This window comes from Caenorhabditis remanei, chromosome X (genome assembly GCF_010183535.1).
Source record: "Caenorhabditis remanei strain PX506 chromosome X, whole genome shotgun sequence".
NCBI classification, from domain to species: Eukaryota; Metazoa; Nematoda; class Chromadorea; order Rhabditida; family Rhabditidae; genus Caenorhabditis; species Caenorhabditis remanei.
Window position 1 is genome coordinate 9,615,786 of NC_071333.1, and position 24,289 is coordinate 9,640,074.

At 38.9% G+C, this 24,289-nt stretch overlaps 2 protein-coding genes across 2 annotated transcripts; one reads left to right on the top strand and one right to left on the bottom strand.

Annotated features, from left to right (window-relative positions):
• Positions 1–15,216: 15,216 nt before the first annotated feature.
• On the top strand, positions 15,217–20,668 carry GCK72_023867 (uncharacterized protein; the record flags this gene model as incomplete). Its single annotated transcript, XM_053735600.1, has 12 exons — positions 15,217–15,265; positions 15,314–15,570; positions 17,700–17,778; positions 17,866–17,974; positions 18,217–18,348; positions 18,407–18,534; positions 18,587–19,128; positions 19,395–19,552; positions 19,954–20,096; positions 20,145–20,190; positions 20,237–20,309; positions 20,600–20,668. The coding sequence occupies 12 exons, from the start codon at positions 15,217–15,219 to the stop codon at positions 20,666–20,668; spliced, it is 1,785 nt and encodes a 594-aa protein (XP_053579166.1).
• An 844-nt stretch (positions 20,669–21,512) lies between these two features.
• Positions 21,513–24,289, bottom strand: GCK72_023868 (uncharacterized protein; the record flags this gene model as incomplete). Its single annotated transcript, XM_003109517.2, has 10 exons — positions 21,513–21,607; positions 21,666–21,748; positions 21,799–21,948; positions 22,186–22,262; positions 22,310–22,456; positions 22,502–23,042; positions 23,091–23,168; positions 23,905–23,969; positions 24,019–24,060; positions 24,242–24,289. 10 exons carry the CDS (start codon positions 24,287–24,289, stop codon positions 21,513–21,515), a joined length of 1,326 nt encoding a protein of 441 aa, XP_003109565.2.

Sequence of the window (24,289 nt, forward strand, 5' to 3'; positions counted from 1 at the left end):
GTTCCAATCCTTTCTTATTTCTTCTTCAAATTCTTTTTTTTTGGCAATTGTTGTTGTCATTGTTCAACCCGGGTGTAGTGACAACACAATTTTGTGACTCCGAGGTCTTGTGTTGCATCTCTTCTTGCTTCAACCCGGAGTGCCTCACGCAGTGTCTCTACACCACCAACAATTCAATCAGTACAACTACTACGCAATTTTCTCTCCATTCGGTTGATGCTCTTGCTGAAGCTGAAGCCGTAGCCGCAGAATCGTTTTCGGTTGAAATCTAGGAGAAAAAAGAAAACGGGAAAGAGAAAAAAAGAACGAAAAGGGAAAGAGAGAAGAAACGAGCCGAGTGATATTACTGCTAAATGAACTGAAAAATTGGGACTGGTATTCGGGAGCATGCGAAATGTTTAGACTGATGTCTTTTACTGATTGTGGTATTCATGTAGATAGGATTATAAATGTTGATCGGGTTTGTGAAATACGTTTTTTTCGTCTAGTTGCCCCAGGACTTTTCCCCAGGTATCAATTTCCTGGAGCTCTGTATGAATATTCAATGCCAGGTCTATTGTTTTAGTCGTCTCGTTTTCCTGAATAACCAGCGGATAGATTTCCAACCACGCAAAAACTACAGTATCCTGCAAGAAACTCCTACACATACGTGTTTAGTTTCAATAGCGTGTCTTTCATGCCGTCGGGGGTTCTATACATTTTCATTATCGTCCTTTCCGTGCTCTCAGATTCATTTAGAAATGAAGGAGTGAAGAAAGCTCTTCATTCACATATATCTTCTTTCACAGAATGCTATTTTGAAAAGCAACATTTTCTCGTAAGAGACCGAAGGGATGAGCTGAAGAAGAGGGATGTGCGCATCTCATTCCCCTTTCTCTTTCCATTTTCTTTTCATCCCATTATGGGTTTTCATAATTATTCGTCTTCATCTTTCCTTCCGTTTTCGCACTTGCAATCAATCCTCTATGGAATGGTTTCTGAATGAAAATGGAAGAAAATGTGAGAGGGGATGGAAGGATTGGTGTGAGAAGGGTACCCAATATGTATGGAGTGTTTAATAAGAAATGACTAGACTTTTGTGTTATTTTCCAGTACCCACAAATTGAATAATTGTGTCGAGTGGTGGGAAGAGAAAGATGGGAAAGTTTGGACGGAGAGCCCACACACACAATCTACATATTTGCACTAAACATCCTGACTAGCAAATCCTTTTTTTGGTCCGACTGCGTGGAACCCAGGTTCCCAGATTTGAAAACATGGACCAACCAATTTCGGTCGTCTGCACTTTCTTTCTCCCCAATTTCAAACCAAAGTTTGCGTGACAAACAAGAATAATCAGATAGGAAAGACTTCGAAGAGAATTTTGCAATTTTGGACAAAAAGGGAAAACTTAATTATTGCAAAATTTCAATTCTATATGTATATTGTCTTGATTGCATTGTCTGACTGGGTACGAATAAACAAAACTTCTTTTTCGGCTTGTTGGTTGAGAAGAACGAGTAACAGAAAGACAAAGTTGGGCTTTGAAAAAAAGGGAACTCAAATCCCAAGTGTGATATGTGTGACTTTTTATGTAAGAGGAGAGTATCGGTTATTTGCTGACACATCTCACAAATGTTTGGAACAAAACTTGGAATACCCCAGTTTTTTGACAGAAAGTCAACAACCAAATGTTTCAGGGTCCGTCGTCCCTATTCATCTTCGCCGAGGACAACATCATACGCAGAAACGCGAAGGCCATCATAGAATGGGGACCGTTCGAATACTTTATCTTATTGACAATTATAGGCAACTGTGTGGTATTATCAATGGAGCAACATCTTCCAAAAAACGACAAAAAGGCATTGTCGGAATGGCTGGAACGGACGGAACCGTACTTTATGGGAATTTTTTGTTTAGAGTGTGTATTAAAAATCATAGCTTTCGGATTTGTCCTTCATAAGGGCTCATATTTACGATCAGGATGGAACATTATGGATTTCATTGTTGTTGTATCTGGGTGAGATTGGTATTGAAATAGGGTTTTTTTTAACTTGTGTGTTTTCAGAGTTGTAACAATGTTACCATTTGGGACCGTCACCCAAACCGCCAATCAACCGGTGGACACGGTCGATCTTCGAACACTTCGAGCCGTTCGAGTGCTTCGACCACTCAAATTGGTTTCTGGAATTCCAAGTGAGTGATTTCTTCTGGAATACGAAAATCATATGTTCTTAATAGGTTTACAAGTCGTCCTCAAGTCTATCTTGTGTGCAATGGCACCATTGCTCCAAATTGGATTGCTTGTCTTGTTCGCTATTATCATCTTTGCTATCATCGGACTGGAATTCTACTCGGGTGCATTTCACAGCGCATGCTACAACGAGCGCGGTGAAATCGAGAACGTATCCGAGAAACCAATGCCATGTACCAACAAAACTTCCCCAATGGGTGTTTATAACTGTGATGTCAAAGGAACTACTTGTTTGCAAAAATGGATAGGACCTAATTATGGTCAGTTCAGAGAATGAAGAAATCAGTGGAAGAATATTTCAATTTTCAGGAATTACTTCTTTTGACAACATCGGTTTTGCTATGATCACTGTGTTTCAATGCATTACTATGGAAGGATGGACCACTGTAATGTATTATACCAATGATTCATTAGGAAGCACTTACAATTGGGCTTACTTTATCCCGCTCATTGTTTTAGGATCTTTTTTCATGCTTAATCTTGTTCTCGGAGTGTTGTCTGGGTATGACTTAGGTACATTGAATCTAGTTTGCATACATCAATCAATTTCAGAGAGTTTGCAAAAGAAAGAGAACGTGTAGAAAATCGACGGGAATTCTTGAAGCTCAGAAGACAACAACAGATTGAACGAGAGCTTAACGGGTAAGTTATCAATTGATAACTTTCAGTTAGGATTATTTAAAAACGTTGAAGATATTTGGAATGGATCTTGACTGCTGAAGAAGTTATCTTGAAAGAGGATCGTACCACCGAAGAGGAGAAAGCAGCAATCATGGAAGCACGACGTCGAGCTGCCAACAAGAAACTGAAACAAGCCTCAAAACAACAATCCACAGAAACAGAAGAAGATTTCGAAGAAGATGAAGACGAGATGGAAGAAGAATACGTCGACGAAGGTGGAGCAGTGGAGGACGAATTCGGCAAGGACATTTTACTTTCATTCGCATGCCTTTTAATTCAACACTGACAAGTTTTTTGAGATTTCTTTACATTGATTGACTGATTGATTGCATGATCGCGTTTTTCTTGCGGTGATACAGAGTCGTTCGGCACGTCGGTTTGTAAAACGACACGTTTTCTTACAACACAATTGGAGCAAGTTTGTTTCTTCTATTTCTTTTTAATGATTTTCTATTTGTACTGATCTCACAGTGTTTTAATCAAACTTTTTGAATACTTTCAGAAGTTTTGTCCTACCATCACAGCACACTTTTTAGCATGGTTCAAAACGTCTCTTTTTCTTCTTGTGATTTTTCTCGCTTTTCGAGAATGTGTAGACTAGAAATCAGAACTTTTCATTGCGGTATGATTCAGTGATTTTTCAATCTTTCCTAATCAAGGCATGTCGTTTGAAGTGAAGTGTTTCAAGCTGTTTTTGACTCTTATCTCATTTGTCTATTCGAAAGTTTTTTTTTCGAATAGACATTCTGAGTGATATGTTCAGTAAAATAATTTTGCTTTTTCAGCAGAACGAAAAAAAAGAGGATGTTGTCACTCTGTTGGAAAATTTATCAAGCAATTAAGGTTAGTTTACATCTACCCTGTCCTAATGTCCATCAATAATTATTTCTAGAATTCAAATCCGTATTATGGTAAAAACTCAAATCTTCTACTGGTCTGTTATCACTTTGGTCTTTCTCAATACGTGTTGCGTCGCTAGTGAACATTATGGCCAACCACAATGGTTCACCGACTTTCTCAGTACGTATATAACATGTTTTATTTTTGTTCCGAGTGTCACCCTATTTTTCTTTTCAGAATATGCTGAATTTGTCTTTCTCGGAATTTTCGTTGTTGAAATGCTTTTGAAACTTTTCGCTATGGGTTCTCGTACTTACTTTGCCTCAAAATTCAACCGGTTCGATTGTGTTGTTATCGTTGGATCAGCCGCTGAAGTCATTTGGGCAGAAGTATACGGTGGATCATTCGGTATTTCTGTGATGAGAGCTTTGAGACTTCTCCGTATCTTCAAACTCACTTCTTATTGGGTATCTCTGCGTAATCTGGTCAGGTCTCTCATGAATTCCATGAGAAGTATTATTTCACTTCTGTTCCTTCTCTTCTTGTTCATTCTTATCTTTGCTCTACTTGGAATGCAACTTTTCGGAGGTAGATTCAATTTTCCAACAATGCATCCATACACCCATTTCGATACATTTCCTGTTGCTCTTATCACTGTATTTCAAGTGAGTTCTAAAAACGTGAAAATCTAGAATATCACGTTTTGTTATAGATCCTCACTGGTGAAGACTGGAATGAAGTGATGTATCTTGCTATCGAGTCCCAAGGAGGTATCTACAGTGGTGGATGGCCATATTCTATCTACTTTATTGTCTTGGTGCTCTTCGGTAACTGTACGTCTTAAAACCAAACCAGATATTCCGAATGCCTGTTGAAAATTACAGACACTTTGCTGAATGTGTTCTTGGCTATCGCCGTCGACAACTTGGCAAACGCTCAAGAACTCACAGCAGCTGAAGAAGCCGATGAGAAAGCAAATGAAATTGAAGAAGAATCTGAAGAAATTGATGAACAATACCAGGAAGGAGATCACTGTACAATTGATATGGAAGGAAAAACAGCTGGAGACATGTGTGCAGTGGCAAGAGCTATGGATGGTAAATTGAACCAGGTGGTATTATTGACAAATTCGTATCAATTTTCCAGATATGGATGAAGAATGTGAAGAAGAAGAATCACCATTCGGTGGTCCAAAACCAATGGTTCCATACAGTTCCATGTTCTTTCTCTCTCCCACCAATCCATTTCGAGTCCTCATTCACAGTATTGTTTGTACGAAATACTTCGAAATGATGGTCATGACAGTCATCTGTCTCTCCTCTGTCTCACTTGCTGCAGAAGATCCAGTAGATGAAGATAATCCTAGAAATAAAGTCTTGCAGTATATGGATTACTGCTTCACGGGTGTCTTTGCTTGTGAAATGCTTCTTAAGGTACATATCTGAAAAGTTTTAACACTAAAATTATATTTTATTTTAGTTAATCGATCAAGGAATATTACTCCATCCTGGATCATATTGCCGCGATTTCTGGAACATTCTTGACGGAATCGTTGTGACATGCGCTCTCTTCGCTTTTGGTTTTGCGTGAGTTATTTCGAATTTCATTAATATTAAAACTTATATATTTTCTTTTCTAATCTATATTTATTTTAGAAGTACAGACACGTAAGTTTGAGAGAAAAATCATCGAATTTTTATAGTTGCTTTTCTGTTTTTTATTCTTCGCCTTTCACACACATCAGATTTTCCTTTCCTCCAAATACCCAACATTTCATGACCCATTACACTTTCGACGGAAAGATCTAAAAAAATCAAGAAACCACATCCCCATCTTCTCAAATCAATCGATAATCCACAACCATATCTCTCCAAACTAACACTAAAAAATCTCCTCTGATTTATTAAAGCGCCTCACATTTTTATACCCAATTATTGCACAACAATTTTTCGTGTGTTCTCCTGCTGAATGATAGCTTTTTCCGAGTTATCATTTGACAGGAGATTTTCGAATCAAGGAACTCTTTTTTCAGGGGTACCGAAGGAAGTGCTGGTAAAAATTTGAATACAATCAAGTCTTTGAGAGTTTTGAGAGTGTTGCGTCCACTCAAAACTATCAAAAGGATTCCAAAGCTCAAGGTGAAAAATAGAATGAAATGTTCTCAACCAGAAAATTTGGTTTTCAGGCTGTATTCGATTGCGTTGTTAACTCATTGAAAAATGTATTCAACATTCTCATAGTCTACTTTCTATTTCAATTCATCTTTGCTGTAATCGCCGTACAGCTTTTCAACGGGAAATTCTTCTTCTGCACCGACAAGAATCGGAAATTCGCAAACACATGTCACGGGCAATTCTTTGTATATGATAACCAAAATGATCCTCCAAGAGTCGAACAACGAGAATGGAGACTTCGACCATTCAACTACGACAATACCATCAATGCCATGCTAACCTTATTCGTAGTAACAACTGGAGAAGGATGGCCTGGTATCCGTCAAAACAGTATGGACACCACATTCGAAGATCAGGGACCCAGTCCATTTTTTCGAGTCGAAGTCGCACTTTTCTATGTGATGTTTTTCATTGTGTTCCCATTCTTCTTCGTCAACATTTTCGTCGCTTTGATTATCATCACGTTCCAAGAACAAGGAGAAGCTGAACTGAGTGAAGGAGATTTGGATAAGAACCAGAAGCAATGTATTGATTTTGCATTGAATGCAAGACCAAGATCCTTATTCATGCCGGAAGATAAGAATTCAACAAAGTATAGGATATGGAGGCTTGTAACATCGCCACCGTTTGAATACTTTATCATGACAATGATTTGTTGCAACACGCTTATTCTCATGATGAAATACTACAACAATCCATTATTTTATGAAGAAATTCTGAGGTTATTCAACACTGCATTGACTGCTGTTTTCACCGTTGAAAGTATTCTGAAGATCTTGGCATTTGGTGTTAGAGTAAGTTTTAGTGTCAGAAGGCTTGGGGGATATTTCTAACTATCAATTTTCAGAACTACTTTCGCGATGGCTGGAATCGTTTTGATTTCGTCACCGTCGTTGGTTCTATCACTGATGCCCTTGTTACTGAATTCGGTGGTCACTTTGTGTCACTCGGTTTCCTCCGACTTTTCCGTGCAGCACGTCTTATCCGTCTTCTTCAACAAGGATACACTATCAGAATCCTACTTTGGACATTCGTTCAAAGCTTCAAAGCTCTGCCATATGTATGTCTTCTGATTGGAATGTTATTCTTCATCTACGCCATTGTTGGAATGCAAGTGTTCGGAAACATCTGGTTGAATGCTGCAACTGAAATAAACAGACACAACAACTTTCAATCGTTCTTCAATGCTGTCATCCTACTGTTCCGATGTGCTACTGGTGAAGGTTGGCAGGATATCATGATGGCCGCAGTACAAGGAAAAGATTGTGCAAGAGCTGGATCAGCAGAAATCAACTTTGAAAAAGGACAAACCTGTGGAAGTAATGTATCGTATGCCTATTTCACTAGTTTTGTCTTTCTCTCTTCATTCTTGATGCTCAATTTATTCGTTGCCGTTATTATGGATAACTTTGACTACCTCACTAGAGATTCTTCAATTCTGGGTCCCCATCATCTTGACGAGTTCATCAGAGTCTGGGCAGATTATGATCCAGCTGCAACGTGAGTGTCCTTATAAACCTTTCTGTGTCATATGTTTCATATTTTAGCGGTAGAATTCATTATACTGAAATGTATGAGATGCTTCGTATTATGGCACCTCCAGTCGGTTTTGGAAAGAAATGTCCGTATCGGTTGGCTTACAAACATCTGATTCGAATGAATATGCCGGTAGCAGAAGATGGAACAGTGCATTTCACGACCACGCTTTTTGCACTGATTCGTGAAAGTTTGAGCATCAAAATGAGACCAGTCGAAGAAATGGATGAGGCTGATGAGGAATTGAGACTGACTCTCAAGAAAATCTGGCCTTTGAAAGCAAAAAAGAATATGGTCGATCTTGTTGTTCCACCAAATCATGGTATAAATTGAACACTTCAGTGGTCAGGAATAAAATTTATATCATTTTCCAGAACTGTGCTTCCAAAAACTGACAGTTGGAAAAATCTACGCCGGATTATTGATTCTGGAAAACTATCGTGCTCGAAAAAGCGGGACGGAGGTATGTGAGGTCATCGTTAATTTACTCAAGCTTTCAATTCCTGCTCACTTACAGATTTTTGTTTAAGTGTAAGATAAGGCATTAACCAGCCTTTCGAAGAAAAACTATTATTTTATGTGTGAAATAGATGCTTTTCATTGAATTTCTAAGTTGATTCTATACTAGATAGTGTGTAATTAGATGTTTTCTCTGAAGTGTAGGCAAAGCTTGAAATGAGGTGAAAATTAGCTAGAGGCAGTCAAACGACAGCGTGCCGCCGAGCTTCTACGCAAACGACGAAATGCGCTGTTTCACTGGTTCTCGAAAGATTCAAACGAATCACAGGTTCACATCAACTCCCATTTAGACAACAGTTTTTTTTCTCGCTTTCTCTTTTTTAGAACTTTTTTCTAGCACATGTTTGAAACGTTTGTTTTCCCTGATTGAGAAAACTGGCATGTATCAAACCACCCTAGTGGCAACATTTTCACGAGAGCAGTTTTGACTTTGAAATTTTAGATCGGAGGTCAAGGATTGTTTGGTGGAGGGCTACGATCACTGGTCGCAGCGGCTAAAGCTGCAGAGTCCCAACATTCCTCTCATACTCCACAACCGCCAGAGGAGACAACTCCAATTATCACACATCCACAACAGTATGCGTCAGCGGCACCGATAACCGTGCAACAGCAACAACCGTCGTCGTCACAACAAGGACAAGGGTCGAGTGGTGGCGGTGGTCAAGTAATGCTTCAGATGGAGCTTGATAAAGAGCCTGGAATTATTCAGCGCCCGTACTCACTCTTCAACAGTTTCGTCGACACCATCAAGTCTGGAAAAGCTGATGGAGACATCACACCTGTGCAATATCAGAGTGTTGATCCGCAACAGTAAGCACTTTTAACACCTTTCAAGCCTTTTGCAGTGAATTTATGAGCACAAACATTTAAAATAAGACACTGCTTATCAGCTAGAAAAACTATATTCAGATAGAACTAATAAAACTCAAGCTCGAATCTGTTCCATAAATATAAAATTGTGTTGTTTCAGCGACAAAATGAACTCGGCAGGCAGACGCTTGTCGGATATGTTCTCGAAAATTCGACGGGGCACATCCGCCGATCACAATCCACACCAGGTATGGAATAACGCCCCAACCAATCTCTCGTTTCAGATATGTCCTCAACCAAATCAAAACATTTCAGTTCTGTCCCTTTTAGAAATCTTGCACAGTGCACAGTCACCTTTTAGAGTTCCATTTTTTCAATGTTCTAAATTTTTTTTCTGTGTGATTATTTCTGAGTACCGTCCCTTCTCTCGGTCCGGTTTCCTTCAGTGAACGTCTTGAATACCGTTTCTGTAATAACTCTAAACACGTCGTCCTATTCAAAGGTAACACTGTGCTATGTGTTCTCTCTTTGCCACCCTATCCACTGTTATCTATTTAAAAAATTTCCAACATTTTAAAACAGAGTACGAACAGAAAAACCGATTATTCACATACATGTTCTAACAAATTCTCTCCCTATCTAATCCACGTCAAACCTCTTTGTAGAACTATTCGCACCGCTTCGGTTACAGTCGCCATAGAGGTTCTCGATATGATGAGGTTTGTAGAAAATCGAACGCCCAGCCCAAGCTTGAGTATATTTTTATCTTACCCTATTGTCATAATGCGCGTATATATTGATATTTTTTCGATCAGTTTCCTTAACCTGTGTGCATTATTTAAACCTTACCCAATGTTTAATAATTGGTTTTTTGATGCTGATAGTGCCATAGTTTTGCACGATTTTAGCCATTTGCTTATAGAAATCAGTAGATTCTTTTCTCTTTTCCTGCATGCTTTTCTGCTTGTTTTTGGTTGTTTCATTTCTCTTTCTTCAGCATGTTTAGTTTTAAAGGGACAGTTATGAAATTTTAAATTCAAAACTAACCAGAAATTTTAGAAGGAAGTTTGTCAAAAGTTTTCAAAAACAGATGTTCAATCTCTTATACTTTTTGCATGGTTTTGATCTCAATGTTTTTTTTCTAATCCCTCAAACTCAGTCACTCAAAAAAATGAGTTGAGATTTTGTGTAGTTGTTCCTAGACATTTTATCCTTTGCATTCTAACATAACTTGGTTCTAATCAATCCATTTCAGACAGAGCATTTGCTGGCTCAAGACAATCGATCGCCATCTTCACCTCGATATCGGAGCATGGCCCGTGCTTCACCGCCGAGTCCTGCTGAACGATACGGTCATCCACCCAGATATCGCACAGGTAAGGAAGAAAAGAGGGAAGAAAAGAGGGCGAATGAGGTAGAAGATTCCTCGAGATAACAATCTACGCAGTTTTGCCGCCACTAAAAAATGCCATTCTGATACTTATCGGATTGACCCGCTTTTTATGTCCGATGCGTTGCGAATGAGCGGGTGAGAAGGTTTCCTAATTTGCCGAGAATAAGAAAACAATAGAAACCTAATCGATGTTGTGGAAGGTGGACATGTTGTTTCCATAGAACGTTATATTTTAGAATCACCACCATCTTCGAGATCGGAATATCAGATGTCGATACGTGACCCGATAATTAGGCGTAATCGTTACAACACAATGGAACACTCAAGATCTTCTCATGACCCTCAATATCACCATCAAGATCATCAACCACCAATCGTCCCTCAACATTCTCAACATCATCAACATTCACACCATAAAATGTACCAGAACCATAATCAATACTCAAGGAGTCCAATTTATTCGGATGACTCAAGTGTTGCTGAAAGTTATAGAAGGGAGAGGGAATTCAGAAGATACCAAGGTAATCACAAAGTCGGTGATCTTTCCAAATATCAAATCTATTAGATTCCACACCCCAAGATGTCAGTGAAGACGATGACCCTATGCCTACATCCATACGTTCTCGTCGATTACCACTGATTTCCACTATGCCTACACATTACGAGTCTGCATTCCAACCATCATATAACCAGCATCTGAATGATTCCTATGGTATCATAGCATTTCACTCGCTTGATTTAATTAAAGTTTTAGGTCTAGGAACCGGGTACCAACGGGATTATCACACTAGCCATCCACACTCGCACCATTCCACATCACAACATCAACCAATGTATAGCACATCACCACTAATCTCACCGAGATCGAGCCACAGTTACTACACGCCGAGGAGCTCACAATATTACGAAATACCGTCGCCAAGTCCCGATGTAGGTTGATCATGGTGAATTCAAGTGTTCAATATTCACTTTTTCAGATCTATCCGTCCTATCGTGGATCCGCATCACCTCGTCGGTATCCCACTAGTACCGTAGTGGTGGCTCCTGATCGAGAAGGTTCGAGTGCTCGTGTGATTCAAGCCCAACCAGGTTCCATTCCATTGTCCGATTCCGAAACTGAAGATGACCCTCGATGGGCCATTGTCTAAACACCTCATCATCTTCCCCACCCATTCCTCTGATCTTAAAATTCCCTACTGTATTTTTCCGTCCGTCCCAGCCATTCCGTTTTTACCACCAAATGCCTTGCCAAACAGCCGCCTTTTCATTCGCTTTCTATCACAGCGTATTTGTTGCCTTCCGTTTCATAGTTGCCCTATTTTCTAGCTCTTTTTAAAATTGTTTTCTTTGTACTTACTAAGTAAGCAATCTGTTGAATGCCAAGCTCGCTCTTTCACATGCACTGATTTTTCACTGACTTATCACTCACCGCTCAATTTATATTTGCACCTAGGATTTTTAAAATGTTTTCAATTGTTGCCAAATTTGATACATGACATAGCTTTTAATATTCAATTAGGATTACAATCCTTGACAGTACTTTCAGAAAAAAGGGTATTTTCATGTCGCGCATATTTCTATATTTAAATAATTTGCTAGTCCTCAATTTTTAAAGACATGTTTTATGCTAATTCTCTCCGCGCCACCTCAGTTCCTTTCTATGCTAAAACTTAAAACAAACCGTTGAATTTCAGATGGGTCTAAAATTTTCTTCATTCTTAAAGCTCTTACTACCTTATGATGGTTTCTCATCAAATCCTGTCGTTTTCATGTGATTTTAGCCTTTTTCATTTTTTCTTCTATTTTCTGATTTGCAATAAAAAAATTAAAACCCAAAAGAAAACGTTTTCCCAGGTGTAGCGTTTACATCTCATTCAGTTTTCAATTTTCCCACCAGAAACCGGTTTTTTCGATTTATTCTGGAATTGAATCAACAAAACTCATGGACGGTGGTTTTGTGTCATCAAATGATACAACCACATCGAAAGAATCGAAGGAAAACGCAAACACAATTTATCGTTTCTTGCCTTCAGAAAAAGATTCTGTTCTCAGAAACAGTTTGTGAAAAAAAAACAATTTTCAGGTGTCAATTCTTTTTCTTCTCCATGGCTTCAACAGTTCAATTTTTCCTGTAACCTGTATTTAGGAATTCAAATAAAATGAAATGAAATATTTTGAAAGTGGAAGTAATTGTTTCACAGAAATTTGCACAGCCTAATATATTATACTAAAAAAAATGGCACAGCTTTTATCACCTCTGCAATATTATTCTTCTCTTCCGGATGGGGATATTTGCCTAGGTGTGAATCCTTAGTTTTTCTTCACGCACTTCCACTTTCTCACTATATGAACAATGTATGAACAAGGAGTGAACGATTGTAGGTGTGAATTAGACAACATACATGACACAGAAACACGTATACGAAGACGACGACGACGGACAAAAAACGGTCGGAATTTCAAATTTCTGAAAACCCGTTTTTATTCTTTCAGTAAGTAATCACAAATCGGAAACCTTTGTTTTTTTACTATGTTCCTCCTTTTCTGAAATGTTCGGACTAGCCCCACTTGTCTGCAACGCACTTTCGGCCACTGGTCAGTCGTAAATCTCATTTTCCCCTCGTCCGAATTACTCCCGGAATTCAATCCCTCCTTCAACGTATCCCTCACCGATTGCCGATTTCGTACAAATGAAATCGACCGCCGAGATCACTATCAGGCGTAAGAATCAGACACTTTCTGCGCGAAAAATAGGCCTTTTCGACGTTGAACGACACAACAGCCCTAGATGGTCAAGTGTGAATTTCACGCACATCTCGTTTGGTCTCATGAATTGGAAGAAAGAGTGACACGAAAAGATGAGCTGAAGAATTTGGAGTAATGACCATGAAGTGTTGAGTATGATGAATTGGTTTTTTCTTCTGTCCAGTACATCTCACCTTTTTCCTTAAGATAATCATCTCCCTCTAGACAATAGTGATGTATTGCCGTTAATGGGACTGTTTTTGGTAGGAGTGGTGTGTCACATTTCTCATGGATATTCAATTCATTATTTAGTGTTTTTGGAAAGAGATGAAAACTTACTTTAGGAAATTATTATACATCAAGTTTCAGAAAATGAATTTAAGTTACTGACAAAAAATGTTTGAGATCGTTTTATTTGAAACCTAAAAGTTTTCGTTTGCAACTTCAACATAAAGTTTTGAGTCATTGCGGGTTTGAACTGCGTTCAACAATACCACTGTCCTCAAAACATGGTTCCCAAGTCATCATCAGTCTGGCTGCTTTGACAAATTTACAACTCGGCTACCTTTGTATATTTTCCAACAGAATGCACACTTTTACAATTCACCGTCAATATTTACGGCAATCAGATTATTCATAAAGATATGTTTGACTTTTTTGTCAAGCGGTCTCTTTCTTTCTTCCCACCACATCATCATCGTTCCACCTATGAGTTATTGCAACAAAAACAACGGTTAGCGTTGCGTCATCATAATGCATACATTTACTTGCCGTCCGACAATTCCGCTTCCAACAATTATCACATTTTCCGGCTATTCATAGCCAACCATCCATTCTTTTTCTATCTGCTTTTCCTCGTCTTCTTTCCCCTATTCTCTTTTTTCTGAAAGCTATAATTGTGACTAATTGTACTCGTACACAAAGTCACTCACATTGGCAGACAGAAGCCACCACCGGCAAACTTCTCGGAACCGTCCGTCCATCATCCTCAGTTTGATTGGCCTTCCCATGCCATCTTCGGTCATTCGACACCTCGAAACCAATCATTTTCGAATCTCTCTTTCTATTCACCTTTTTTTATATCGTTGCCAATGTCTGTCTTCCTCCGACCACCCATGAAAACAATGATGCGCCTCATAATTATTTTGGGTCCTTTTATAATTGCCACAGTGCACCTTCGTTTACCTACTGTCGAATTGAAATTACCGTCTGGGAACGAAGAACGGTTGCTATTCAAACCACTTGCCCTTTTTCAATTTAGACAGTGAAAAAAAAACGCAGAAAAACGATCTCCGAATCAGTCATGGGTTGCCCTTAAACGGCGCACGCGGTGGAACCTACTTTCTAATGAGTAGAATTACTTTTTTAGAGATGAGGTCATATAAAAAGGACAACGATGTTTGCTAAGGTAAACAAACTTATAACTATTTCTCAAATTTTTGAATTAAACTACACAACTTTGTCTTTAATTTGATGTGGCAGTCTCATAAATTTTACGCTATTTTTGCGCGTCTTATCGTTCTCAAAATCTCGAATTTGATTGGAACGGTTCTCTAATTCAATGTTTCCTTTATAATTTCATTACGGGGAGAAATAAGATTCCTATCAGGTAACGGTCATACCGTAACTGAAAGCAAATCATATGATGATGATTGTGATTCTGAGACATTCGAAAAATGAGACACGTATTTTTGAATTCCAGAACATTCTTGAAATTCTTAAAATTGTTGGATCCCAAAAGTCTGCTAATGTCACTTACATTATGGACCTAAAACTCTACCATCAAGTAACTTCTGAACCTCACGGTCTAACGTACTCCGTCTGTTATCAGTTTAATTATGACCTGTCCACCCATCCGTCAGACCCGCTCATTCTGCCACAAACAGTTCGCCCCCTCTCCACTATTCATTCCTCCGCTTGAGCCTCTTATCTCGGTTCGTGGTCCTTTCCGACGGAATAGTCCGTATATGGTGAGGTAGAAAGGGCACGTCTCATTCTTTCCTCCCTATCTCGTCCTTTTCCGTTCGCCCCGCCCTCACGCCAGCAGTCCGTCTCATTGTGTGTATGTTCTCTCTATCCAAAGGCGCATTCGTCCCTCTCTCTCTCTTCTTTTCCCTCGGCATTTGCATGCGATTGTATTTTTTTTTCGAACGAACCAAAGCATGAAGATTTGATTTGATTTTCTTACATTTCCTACTCTTACACTTTTTACTTTCATCGTTTCCTTCCTAGTCGTTTGCAACGTTTGTAATCTTTCACCTAAACGTTTTTCTTATTTCTAGATCATGGGATTACCAATAGTTATTCTATTAGCATTGCTCGGCTTGAGCTCAGGTGAGATTTATCAAGTACTGTCACATCTCTTAACCAGTAATTTTTTAGCTCAAATGATGTCACAAGTCATGGTCGCTCAAGTCAAAATTACCGATGCCCCATACCCAGTTTCCAATGCAGAACAGCTCAATCAAGTTGTTTGGACCATGCACGGAACACCCACCAAGGAAGCAATTTACTGCGTTTCCGAAGCACCAGTATCCCAACTCCGATTCGTTTGCACCGATTGCCTTGAGAAGAACATAACCGACATGGTTAATATCCTCAACTCAGCTCAAGACATTACTCGTCGTGTTGGATTTCCGGTAAGTACTTGACCACGACTTGAGTTGTAGTAGTTTCGTATTTTGTATTTCTGAAGGTGACAATATTCCAATGGAATTCGGGTATTTTCTCAATAGCCACTTCATAAAAAATAACGTTCAAATGTTTCTCTTTCTATTTCACGGCCTTCAGTTTTCTCTTTCCTCTTTATTCTTCACGCCAAAATCCGACATAATCTAATCTGTGTGATTCTTGTTTCCTTCTTTCCTCCTCTTATTCTCTTGCTTTGGCATCTCAAATCGATCAAGTCACTACAGTGACTAATGGGGGTAAATCTTCAAAAAATGAGGCACTGACATCATCTTGTTTTACACTTTCCCTTACTACCGTACTCATGACATTCATAAATCAGATCATTAAGCTGTTGACGACCCGTTAGAAAGTCTCTAATTTACACTTGGCCAGAAAAAAGATGAAAGTAGGCCTAGTTGAGACATCCGGTAACTCTCCGCAGAAGTAGGAAATTAAGAAGAATTAAGCCTATCTGTGGAAAGGTCAAGGCTAGTGGCGGCGGCATAGTGCATGTAACACAAAGGTCTTACCCTCATGTCTGTTTGGTCATTTCATGCCACGCACAGTAGGATTAAGACGGCTGACGGACCACGGTGGTCCGACTAATCTCAGCCTTTAAATATAAATGGATAGAAATAGCGGAAAAGACGAAAATTCCGCTTTTGACACATTACGTGATTGATCATCTTTCCAATTCGTCACTGTCAATATGTTTGGTCATTCATATCTTTTAGATGGAGATGCTTCGAATTTTTCAATAATTTTTCGTTTAAATCGAAAATGTAGAAGGTCACATTTTGTCTTAAAAACCATCGTATTGTTCTCGTTAGTAGTTTTGTTGCTTTTCCGCTAAACACACAGTTTCGATTTCAACTACCAGTATCTTATTCGACATATGGGAGGATAGTGTATGACAAAGTCTGTTCTAAATAGTGGTGCATATATTCGGTTAGTGGAAGGAGTTTCGAAAAGAGGGCTTCGTTCATGTTTGCGTAACGGAGAAACGAGATGCGCGTGTATATTCATAACCTCCGTCTTCTCCGCTTCCTTCTTCGCTTCCTTCTCAGAGTGCTCAAACACTATAAGGAATGTTTTGATGGGGAACAGACAGACCGGGAAGAGAATTTTGATGAGTTAACTCTATATATGTGTCAAGATTTCACGGATCACTTAATTCTGCAATGTCTTCCACTGATTTGATAATAACGATTAATTGGAACGGAAACTGTTTATTATCGTGTTTAGGCACTTAGTCCTCCGATCAACGCACTTTCTATCTCTAATCAAAATACATTTTTTTGGAGAAGAAGAAGCAGAGAGAAAAAAAGGAAAGTTAGAAAAACCTTCCACATAGAAGCGGGGGACAGCCAACCAAAGTTTTGATGTTGCCGACGTCTTGATAACATTCGTGAAACAATTCTTGACAGAATTCTCGACAAAATTCCAATAAATTTGAGAGGGAGAGAAGGTCGGGAAAGACCACTTGCTAACAGTTTTATCGTCCCTCACCATCAGATGGTGCATCTTTCTCTCCGGACCGCAATCGAGCGCGATAATCTGATGAGGGGTCACATGGAATATTACGTAATATATTGCCCAAAAGAGGCTAGGCCTCACTGATAAGAGTTTAGTTCCCATGCTCTCAAATGTTATCGTTGGAGTGTTCGTACCATCCTCCCTATTGTTCTCAGCAAACATAATATTAGGAAAATAGAAACGGTTGAGAAGTTTTTGTTCATATTTAGAGATGTGAGGGTTCATTTGAAATCTGAAAAAAAGACAAAATGAAATAAAGAAGCAAGTGTTCCGACTCATTGCCCTGAAACCGTAACGGATGTGTCTAAGTGTTCAGTCCAGTTCGCCACTTCCAAATGTATTCGATGTCACTTTACGCGTCATTTCTTTGTGGCGGCCCACACCGACATTTTTTTGTACTAATGTCCAATTTCGGCCGGTGTAACCCACACGCACACATCTCATTTCAATGTCACTCATTTTCCACAAAGAGTTTTCTGAAGAATAGAATGGAAAAAGAAAATTAGATAAAAAGGACATAAGCTGACTCATAATGGTAATTTCCACAATGGTTCGTTTTCAGGCTGTCACACTCAAGGATATTGCTGTGAACACTAATTGGACCGGTGCAACGATCATGTGCCAAGCGGCTCTTAACGGAGGTAAGAGGACAAAAAAAAGAATGGAAGTGCTCTCGAGAAGCACCTGGACCATATTGCGTAATGGATGCAATACTGTCATTTCTTTAGGTACCGTCGATTCATCTCCAGCAATTGTCGATGTGAGATATCTTCGACAGCCCCATGTTGTCGATTCAAACGGACAATCGCCAGTGTTGATTGGAAACCAGGGATATAGGTAAGAGAAATGAGACTATTCTTAAGATAGTTTGAAGAAGAAAAGAAGAGAAACACGTTTTTGATGTTGCCGAAAAGTGGTTATTAAAAAACGGCTGTACACAGTACGCGGACTGTCAAAAGAGGGTCACGTTGTAAATAATTAGTGCAATTTCGTTTGGTTACAAAAAAGAGAGAATCGTTGTGCCTATTCATAGACGAACTAATTATACATAGCGGTTAGGTTATACTCGATGCTTACAGATTCTTTGTTGAATGCGTCCGTGGTGCTGATGGATTGTGCCAACAGAGCGGAAGAAGAAAGACTCTCAAATGTAATGTCAAGTCTAACCCACCAGCCACCCAATATCAATGGTTGAAAAATGGAAGTCCAAGGTAAATTGCATTTCGCATCTTGTTTGGCAACATCGATCCGCAATCCATTAATTTACAGCGGAACAGGCGCCGAAATTACGATTGGAACGGAAATGATCGGGCAATCAATTCAATGTCAAGCCAATAACGGTCTTCACGACGACTCAAACATGCCACTGTCGCAAGCCGTTCAAATTGATCCTTACTGTAGGAAAATAAATTGAATCGTAGACTTTCTCAAACTTCTTTTCCATTTCAGCATCTGCAAAACTTTTGAAGGACAACTTCCAACAATTGCAATCGTCTTCTCCGTTCTTGGCTAACAACAGAATTGAGATGAATCAACAAGTGAACTTAGGATGTCAAGTTGAGGGAAATCCACGACCAATTGTCTACTGGAGAATGAGAAAACAAAATGGAGATGTGGTGGATGCTGCCTGTCCACAAGGATTAGAGGGACAATACCAAGAAATGGCACCAGAAGGAAGCAGATCTGCTAATATTGTCAGACTAACTGCACTCTGCTCTCTCCGAATCTCCAACTATTCCTATTCTGGACAATACTGGTGTGCCGCTTGCTCCCAAGTCAGTCAAGGAGAACCAGAATGTTCTCCAAGCCTCGAAACCCCTGGAACCTCCAGTCTCAACGTCAATGTTATCGGAGCCCCAAGCAACTCTGATGCTCCACCAAGTATTGAACAACGAGGAAATGATGCTACTGTTCTTGTGCATTACTGTGCCGAACCAATGCCACGACCACCACGCGAGATTGTGTTTAGCATAGATCAAAACGACCTTCAGGTATTCATAATTAGGAAAAGAGGGACGAAGAAGAAGACTAAGAAGGGATATTGAGTGCACTTTCTAATAACTCGCGCGTCTTTTCTCTTTTCTCAACTTAATGACTTCGGCCTAAATTCGATGCATATATGCATATGAATAAACAAAACCTAATTCCCGGTATAAACTCAACCTAGAAGTAATAAAAAAATTGGATACTAATTTGACAAAAATTCGGATATTGTAATTTTTAGAAACTGAGATATTGAATATTCTGATATTTTCAGGTTGGTCAAACATGGGAAAACTTCCACTTCGATTCTGCTGTCACCAATAACACCGTTCCAAACTGTTATATTGCTCGCTTAACAATTTCTCCAGTCCGAGAGGAGGACCAATACCGTCAAATCGCTCTCAAACTCCAAAACCAGTTTGGATCCAAACAGTGAGTAGATTTATGAGCAAACGATGTGTAGGGACCCTTACTATTCAAATAAGATATGCCCTATGGTCTATGCCAAATGCACATTCCTATTTACCTATTCAAGTGAGAGAAAGAGGAGAGTCGCATTATTGTGTACAAAAAAGGGAGAGACATGAAGGGGTCAAATCCCACATGGGGTCAACCTATCCTTTTTAGGAGGGGGGCTTTCTTTTAAAAGAAGGGGATATGCAAATAGACACAATAAGTCTGTCAAAGGAAGGAGGTTCTCGTTATGGTTATGAAGACGTCAAGTATTTGTGACTAAAAGAAAGTGTTTTATGGGAAAATGGCTGAATAGTAATAATGGATAATACAAAAGAAATGAATGAATGGCAACTAACTAGTGTTTGTTTGTTTTTCAGAATCCCAGTTTCTATGGATGCGCTGTTGGGTGGGGATAGTACGATGGTGGGACGAATGATGTCCCCAGTTTTGATCTACATTTTTGCTGCTGCTGGAGTGATCCTTGTGTTCGTTTGTATCATTGCAGTTTGTGTTAGAAGACGTGAGTTGTTGCTTCGAGGCGGTTGTTCCAACAAAAAGTTACTTTTAGGGACAAAGGACCATGCCGACTACAAGGAGCCAAAATCAAAAGCCAAGTAAGTTTTGAATCAACTAACCCATTTTCAACATGAGTTATTACAGCTTAAACTCTCGGGAAGAATTCTTCGACCCAACCCAAGATGCTCCACGATTGTTCGCTCAACACCCAACAGAGGTATGCGATCCAGCCTATGGCGTCTATTTGAGTCGCGAAGCTGTCGTCTGAGTTTGACAGTCAACTCCAAATCTTCCCCCCCCCCTTGAATCCCTTTGCTAATCAATTTCATTCCCTTCTCACAAATGATTGTCATAGTAATCAAAGGTATTTAGGCTATCGGTTTCCTCCCTTTTATTGTGATAATTTTCCATTTTCCCTGCTCACATCTCTTTATTTACAACTATATCCTTCTAATTTTATTGTACCCTCAAAAAACTGTTCCTTATCACAATATCAAACCATTTTAGGTAAACGCGTACGACCAGGCAGTTCACGATGCTTATATGGCTTTCGATCCACGCATGTCTACCGTCTAACACACTAAAATGGCCGTGTTTATGTGTGATGCTTTATACTTGTTTAATCGCTTCTCTCCCCTCATTTCATTCTCAAGGCTCTAACTCTGGTGTGCATGCTCTCATCAATCAAAGCTTTCAATTTACATTCATTTCAGTTTGTTTTTCTTTTAGTTTAACTATTTTTGCTCATCCTTCTTATCATCGCTTCAGAAGAAACGGGCCACGGTTGCTGCATTTCACGAGGGTGTTAACTATGCAGAACTCGAACTTAAACGCAGTCAAGCACAGCCAACAAGCACCATTTCTATCAGTTCCATTAATAGTAGACCGCATAGAGGCACGGCTTCTGTCCAGTCTAGCGTCTAGTTCCAACTATGTGTAAACCATCAATATCCTTTGTGTTACCTGTTTTATAATTTTCATATCCGTTATTAAATCTCTATATGTCATACCTTACATGTTTCTTTCCGTGCTTCCGCCTCCTAGGTCCGTCCAACGGTCCCTTGTTCTTTTTATTTGAACATGTTAGCCATTCTTGCAGCTTCGGGTTTTTTATGCTATCTCTCTCACTTTCCTGTCCTCTCGCTCTTTTACTTAAGTTTCTTGGCCTCAGGCGGTGTTGTCACCCATTTCATCTTTTTGGCTCCCTTGTATTTTTCCTCCTATTTTAGGAGATATAAGCATGGTTTCAATTGTTATTTCCCAATTCCCAAAAGTTTATTGATAAAGATGAATTTTAATAAAAAAGAAAATGATTTTACAATAAAAAAAAGCGAAATTTGTATTTGAATTGCACGGGATTCCAGAAATTAAGTGAATGCGGGAGGGTTACATATACAAACAGGGAATACTCATATTCAAATTAGACATCGAATACTGGGTTGATATGAACGTGGCGATTGGCTTGCTTTTCCTTCTTCTCAAGCTCCTCGATACGTTTGCTGGCGTCGATGATCACTGAAAGATTAATAATCAGATCTTATCAATTATAATGATCATAAATAGAAAATCATACTTTGATAGTCTTCCGCATCGGTTGGAACTCCGTTGAAAACGTTATTTTGACGCAATTGAATGTAACCAAAAGTCATGAAGGAACTAAAATAACAAATTATCCAGAACCGCACTTTCTCAGTTTAAGAACGTACGACATAATGACAAATCCCATACAAGCAAACATGACTGGGCTGAAGAATGGTGGTGGTGGACGAGCAGGGTATTCCAATTCATGGTCAGCTGAGAACTTCTCAGTCAAACGGCTGATAATATCTCTTTTCTCGATATCAGTCAAACGTTTCCTGCAAAGATTTTTTTTGAAATATGGGATAAAACAGATTTAAAAAAATTATGTCATACTTTGTATACAAAACCTAAAACTCAAGATTGGCGGAATATATATATATATATATAATGTTGGCTCGAAATTGAGTTTTTTTTCTGAGAAATTTTACAATCTCAAAGTATTTTTCGAACGACTCAAAGTTTCCCTAGTTCCCGTTAACTGCCCAATATACTCTTATAATACCCAAACGTACATTGGCTTCTTCTCATAGGCATCGTACTTCTCATTGTCATCTGAGCTGATCTCTTCGGCTTCAACAATCTCAACATTCTAAAAAAATGAAATTTCTTTACGCAACAATATATTCTCAATTATACCTTTCCAAGTATTTTAACTTCATCATCAACCCAATTGTCCCATTTGATTTCACGTTCATTTGATTCTTCCGATGAGGAGAAAGAATGACGGGGATGAGGCAAAATTGGTTGTTTTGGTCCCAGATCCTTTAACACCTTAACCACTACCTGAAATTCAAAGATTATTTTTTAAGGCATTTGATTCCAACTCACTTCATGAGACATATCATATTTTCTCACCCACGATGGATAAACCGATTCTACTTTTCTTTTCTGATCTTCTTCTCTCGCGCTCTTTTTTTTGTAGTAATCACTGTAAAGTGAACCAAAAAGATCCTCATTTTCTTGTTCGTACTCCAATCTAGTCTTGTATTCAGCATCGGTTTCCTCTAAGTCTTCCATTTGGTCATCGAAGTCTTCCTCCTTATCCAACTTTACAACTTTAACTGACGGGTCAACTTTTCTCGATTCCTCATTTTCAGCAGAGTCCGAGTCTTTTCCTTCCTCATAAGTTGGATCCGGAAGTTCTTGTTCCTCGCTGTCTTCAAAACCGTTCAAGCTTTCCTTGGCTATTTTGAAACGATCCTCCTCAGCATCAATGACTTCCAAGTTTTCTCCATTAATGATGGTATCTCTGCTGGAAAATTTCTCAGTGTCATCATTGAAGACGTTGATCATTTCGTCCTTGAGTTTGGTCATTCCGATGAATTCCAAGCTAGACATAAGACATTTGGTTTGATAAGAGGCAAGAATTCTGTAAATTTGGGATCTTTGACATTCATCCAAACGATCGATAACTTACTCATGTGAGAGGTTATCCAAGTTTGGTTTCTTTCCGCACCATCCGCAAACAGTGTTTGAAGTTTTCGAGCATTTCTCTCTGAAGTTTGTGTTTTTATCAATTGGTTTTTTTTCGGAACATAGTTGAGATACAAATATGGACAAAATACATTTCTGATCATATGATAAGGTATGCATTTTAGTGCTCAAAAATGATGAAATATGCAGTGTCTTTTTATCAGCTATGATCACAACTTTTTTGGTGTCCAGTGTCATGGGTTTGGATACTTAAGGTTCAATTGTATCTTATCAGAAGATGGTTATTTGGAAACACAAGAATAACAGAAATTTCAAAAAGTATGTAAGTGAGCCACAGCTAACTGAACCAGCAAGTCGGTATTTCTATTCCAATGGAAGATGCAGAAAGATATTAAAAGTTGTTTCTACATTAGCTGATCGACTAGGCTATATAAAACTGAAGCAACCGCAACTGTCTGTTTCACTGGAGAGAATTTGATTCATCTCGGTTCCTCCAACCATTCCATTCAATCAGAAGTCATAAAGAAGCCTGATGATCGTCAAAAGTAACAGATATTACTCCTGTTTTGAAACTAAACTTCTATTAGATTTTATCACATTGCATACAATAACAGAAAATATTCAAGGCACCATATGACACCAACCTGTGTTAAAGAAAGAGTGTATATGTGCATGACAAAACTTTCCTGTTATCAGCAATTTGACATCAATGTTTTACTTAGAGACGGGTTGAATTCAGCAGAGAAATTCAAATGTCGTTGAGGAATGAATCAGGACGGAAGAAATTGTAAACTTACTGTTCATACATGAAGTCTCCGCATGGTGTGCATTGGAAGCAGGCATTCTTGAACTTGTATTGTCCCTTTAACACGTCATTTTGGAATTTTTCTCTCAACGACAGTTTTTCTTACCTCAGGGCATTTATTTTTCCTTGGAAAAGCAGATCCAGCCACCTGTAAATTAAGAAATATAATTTCAAATATAACTGAAAAGTTAATAGTTGGTGTTGCTTTCTAAGTTTCCCATACATACCGATTTTGAAAGATAACAAAAAAAAATGTAGTTTATGTTATTCTTAAGCATCTAATGCATCATAAGTATTTCTGAGAAGATCCATGAGAAACTGATACTTACCGCAGTGACAATACAAAATAGAAGTAGTAACTTCAAAACGTCTCCCAT